The 4,986-nt window shown below is 48.5% G+C and overlaps 1 protein-coding gene across 2 annotated transcripts in view; it reads right to left on the bottom strand.

Moving 5' to 3' along the window:
• Positions 1 to 4,986, bottom strand: part of Nhp2l1 (NHP2 non-histone chromosome protein 2-like 1 (S. cerevisiae)) — an 8,747-nt gene that overhangs the window by 3,379 nt on the left and 382 nt on the right. The window contains exon 1 of one of the 2 annotated variants that reach the window (XM_013024954.1): positions 72 to 141. The exons of the other annotated variant lie outside the window; for it this stretch is intronic. Within the exon in view, the coding sequence (XP_012880408.1) occupies positions 72 to 98 (27 nt within the window). The 5' untranslated portion in view covers positions 99 to 141. Of the gene's footprint in view, positions 1 to 71; positions 142 to 4,986 lie in introns of those variants that run through there. 2 annotated transcript variants of the gene reach the window in all.

Raw genomic sequence — 4,986 nt, 5'->3', positions numbered from 1 at the left:
GCCCCATCCGGAGCCCGGCGGCCGCAGACAACCCCGCGGCAAGAACCGTGGCCCGCGCCGGGCACACTCACCCTTGCGACTGCCATCGCGCCGGCCATAGTGACCTCCGGCCGGAGCCCAACACAAAATGCCCACCCGAGGGGAGCAGGAAGTGGCGCGGTGATGCCAGCGGAAGTGACCGCCTTTGACCTAAAAGGTCCCGGATGCGACAGGTAAATCCGGTTTGCAGGCAGGCAGCCGGGATCCTTCCGGGCAGGGCCAGCGCCAGCGCCAGCGCCAGCGCGCCCGGCTGGAGTGGAGGAGGATCTCCGCACTCCTCGCTGTTGGCTATTTTCAACACATGGGGGCGGGGGCCGGGACCCTCGTCTCACTGCACTTTCTACTATCTTCTCCACAGAGGTTTAGTGTATTTGCTGGCGCTCTGAGTGCATTGGTATTGCGTATTGGGCTTGAACCTAGGGCTGCCACTACCCCTTCGATTCTTTTCACGGTTGGTGCTCTCCCACTACTTCTGGCTTTGGTGGTTTATTAGAGGCAAGAGTCTCACAGACTTTCCTGCCTGTGCTGGCTTCACTTCAGTGATCATTAGATTTCAGTCAGCTAGTATTACAAGCATGAGCCACTGGTGCCCAGCAATCTATTCTAGGTTTATTCCTAGATACTTCAGGACTTGAGATGTAGCTCAAAGGTAAGAGGTTTGTCTAGTATCCGTGGTCTTGGCTGGATCTTTTTTTTTTTTTTTTTTGGCCAGTCCTGAGCACTGTCCCTGAGCCTCTCTGTGCTCAAGGCTAGCACTCTACCGCTTGAGCCATAGTGCCACTTCTGGCTTTTTCTGTTTACATGGTACTGAAGAATCAAACCTAGGGTCTCATGCCTGCAAGGCAAGCACTCTACCACTAAGCCACAAAAGAAAAAAATGTGTCGCTCTTTTTTCTCCCTTCACTTTCTTTCTTTCTTCAGGTCAGTTGGGGGCTTCACCTCAGAGCCTGGGTGCTGTCCCTGAGCTTTTCTGCTCAAGGATAGAGCTGCACCACCAGCTCCACTTCTGGTTTTTAGGTGGTGAATTGGAGATAAGAACTTTTCCAGGGGCTGGGAAGGTGGCTCAGTGGTAGAGCGCTTGCCTTGCATGCATGAGGCCCTGGGTTCAATTCCCCAGCACCACATAAGCAAAAAGAAAAAAAGCCAGAAGTGGCGCTAGCTCAAGTGGTAGAGCACTAGCTTTGAGCTGAAGAGCTGAGGGCCAGCGCCCAGGCCCAGAGTTCAGGCCCCACGACCAGACCCAAAAATAAAAAATAATAATAAGCCAGCTCAGGCTGGCTTCAAGCTGCAATCCTCAGTTTTCAGTCTCCTGTCTAGCTAGGATTACAGACATAAGCCACCAGTGCCCAGCGAATGCTTTATATTTTTAAGCAGTGATATAATTGGATCAAATCTTCTTTTGTGCCTTCTACTTTTCCTTGTTCTACCACTTTCTTTTTGCCTTTGAATGTATCCTTTTTCATTCTTTTCCCCTCCATTGCTTTTAAGTTTATTCCCTTATATTCTTCCCTTGTCTTTTATTCTTTTAAAGAGACTTGCTAGGTTGTCTTGAACCCTGTGTTAAAGAGATACTTCTTTTTTTTAATTTAATTTTATTTGTGAACATACTGTACAGAGGGGTTACAATTACATGGGCAGGATAATGCGTACATTTCTTACCAAGCATTGCAGCCTCCTCCTTTGGTTTACCCTTCACATCCCTTCCCAGCCTCCCCCCTCCCCCCCAATCCCAATCCTTCTCCTTCCCCCCCTTCCCCCCCCCCGCACCGACATTGTAAAGCTCGTTTTGGACATGATAACTTGTACTTCTCATTGTTGCAACAGGTCCACCTGTATCCTTAAACAACTGGATTTTCCCCATCTCCTCCACAAGTTATACTGACATCAAATATAGTGAAAGCAGGGGTTATACTGTGGGGGGAGATACTTCTTTCTAAGCCTCCCAACTGGTTAGGACCAAAGATGTACACCCAGTTTTATATACTCAAATAATAGTCAACAATAAAAAATAGGCTCTATTATTTTGTCCATTTATGTATTTTTTTTTTAGTATTGTTGGGGACCAACACTAACACTTGCTAGGATTCTGCACCTGCTAAGTGCTCTATCACTGAACTACATTCCCAGCCTACTTTCTCTCTCTCTCTTTTGTTGGTCATGTGACCTGAACTCTGGGCCTGGGCACTGTTCCTCAGCTCTTCCGCTCAAGGCTAGCACTCTACTACTTGAGCCACAGCACCACTTCCAGCTTTTTCTGCTTATGTGGTACTGAGGAATCAAACCCAGGACCTCATGCACGCAAGGCAAGCACTCTACCACTGAACCACCTTCTCCGCCCAAGCCCACTTTTTTCTCTCCTCCCTCTTCTGGTGCCTGGCGCTAAACTTGTAATCCTCCTGCCCTCACTTCTCAGGTACTGAAATAAGACCCGTAGCACCAGCATGCTTGGCCCTAGACTCTATTTTAAAACTACAAAAACACTATCTTATAAACACAATTATAACAAATAAATGTGTGTACATATATGTATGAATGCTGGTAAGTCAATTTAAGTCTCTAGCTTATCAGTTTTGTTTTCCTTTGTAAGACAATCCAAAACATGCAAGATTTTAGTCCAGTGCCAGTGGCTTACATCTGTAATTTTGCTACTCATGAGGCTAAGATATGTGGATCATGGTTCAAAGCCAGACCAGGCAAACTCAAGAGACTACTCTAATTAACTACTCTAATTACGTGGTGCTGAGGAATCCAACCCAGGGCCTCATGCATGCAAGGCAAGCACTCTACCACTGAGCCACCTTCCCAGCCCATGGCTATATTTGTTATGTCCAAAACTTTGTGGGGTTTTTTGAGTTCTGTTATTGGGCTGGAACTCAGGACCCACTGAGGAGCTTTGTCTGCTCAAGAAATGCACTCTACCATGTGAACTGTAACTCCACGACCAGACCCCCCCCAAAAAAAATACAGCCACATGCTACATTAACACAATGATGCCATACGGAAAGGTAGCTCCATAAAGTTATGATCGAGCTGAAAAACACCCATAGCCCATGGACCTGTAGCCATTTTCAAAGTCCTAGCACAAGGCATTTCTCTTGTTTGTGGTAATCGTAAGTGTAAACTTGTCTACTACTATGTTGCCAGCGGCATGACAGTATAGCACATATAAGACTTAATAAGCAACTGTTACTGGTTTATACATTTATCACAATGTGTGTGTGTGTGTGTGTGTGTGTGTGTGTTTTGGGTCTGGTCGTGGGGCCTGAACTCTGGGCCTGGGCCCTACCCCTCAGCTCTTCAGCTCAAGGCTAGCACTCTACCACTTGAGCCACTGCGCCACTTCTAGCTTTTTTCTTATGTGGTGTTGAGGAATCGAACTCAGGGCCTCGAGCATGCAAGGCAAGTGCTCTACCACTGAGCCACATTCCCAGCCCTACAATGTGTGTTTTATTTTAAAAATTATTTGTAGTGCTGGGGATCAAAGCCAGGGACTTATGTGAATGCTAGGAAAGCAATCTACCACTGAGTTATATACCCCACGGTCTTTATTGTTAAGACTCCTCTTTATGATGTTTACTGTAAAATAATAATCTGCCAGGCCAGCAGCATCCTCTTTCTTTTTTTATTTTTATTTTTTTGGGTCCAGTCGTGGGGCCTGAACTCTGGGCCTGGGTGCTGTCCATCAGCTCTTCAGCTCTAGGCTAGCATTCTACCACTTGAGCCACAGCGCCACTTCCGGCTTTTTTTCCCTGCTTATGTGGTGCTGAGGAATGGAACCCAGGGCCTGAAGCATGCAAGGTCATCGCTGTACCCCTGAGCCACCTTCCCAGCACAGCATCCTCTTTCTATGTCTAGTTTACCTCAACTCTTGATTGCATCAAGAGGCCATGAGAAAGACTGACATTAACATGTACGTTTGAGTTCACAGGTCCACAAAATCAGCTACAAACTGAATTCCAGGCCAGAACACGTCCTTATCCAAACACGATGCAATGACTGCATACACACTTCCATACCAAGTATGACTAGATGTTTAATCCCCTGCTTCATTTGATTTCGCGATATCCTCACGTGCTGTCATCCCCCTTTTACAGCTGAGGAAAACAGAGTTCAACCTGGGCCCACCTGATTCCAAAACTCTTCACCAAACTATGTTAAGACAATCAGTGGCTGTAGAAGCTACTCAAGCTTTGGGCTCAGCCGCATACTAGCTTTCCAAGGGTGCAGCGGTGCGAGGGTGGGAAGGGAATCCCACCAAATGCCACTGGATTAAACTGCACCACGGAGATGAAAGGGTTTTGTAAAACTCCTCCCTCCTCACCAGGTCCCAACTCAAACCAGCGACAGCACGAATTACAACTTCCTAATAACGGGAGATCTATGAACGACACACGCGGTGCTAGCAGGACCTCTGGTTAGCAGCCGGTGTTCCGAAGCTGGCGCCTTCCTGAGCTCCAGGCCATTTCCTCCATTCCCCTCGGCGCTCAGATTTAAATAACCGTCCCTAGGTCCCCAGCACGTGTTAACTCGAGCGGAGCTCTAGGTGCAGGCCGATAGAAATCTACCACTTCTAACCCCAACAATGGGAATGGGGTCGGTTCAGGTGTATCAGAATCCCACGGTTCCAAACCATCTCCTAGAGACGGGTGGGATCGGGATGGGGGCGCGGAAAGGTGCCTGGCGCTAGTGGCTCACGCCTGTAATCCTTGCTATAGTCAGGAATCCGAGACCTAAGCATCGCGGTTCGAAGAAAACGGCCGGGGCAGCCAATGTTCTTCTCGCCAACTGAGTGCCCAAAACGCCAAAACTGGAGCTGTGGCTCGAGTGGTAGAGCGCAAGCCTAAAGAAGAGCAGCCGAGGGGCTGCCCGCAGCCCTGAGCTCCCGTCCCAGTACCGGCGCCGAAAGGAAAAGGGAAAGTTCGGCTTCTCGGTGGCCCACGTGGGTGG

The sequence above is a fragment of the Dipodomys ordii genome, unplaced genomic scaffold, assembly GCF_000151885.1.
Source record: "Dipodomys ordii isolate 6190 unplaced genomic scaffold, Dord_2.0 Scaffold79, whole genome shotgun sequence".
Classification (NCBI taxonomy): Eukaryota; Metazoa; Chordata; class Mammalia; order Rodentia; family Heteromyidae; genus Dipodomys; species Dipodomys ordii.
This window is presented reverse-complemented; position numbering and strand designations above follow the sequence as displayed.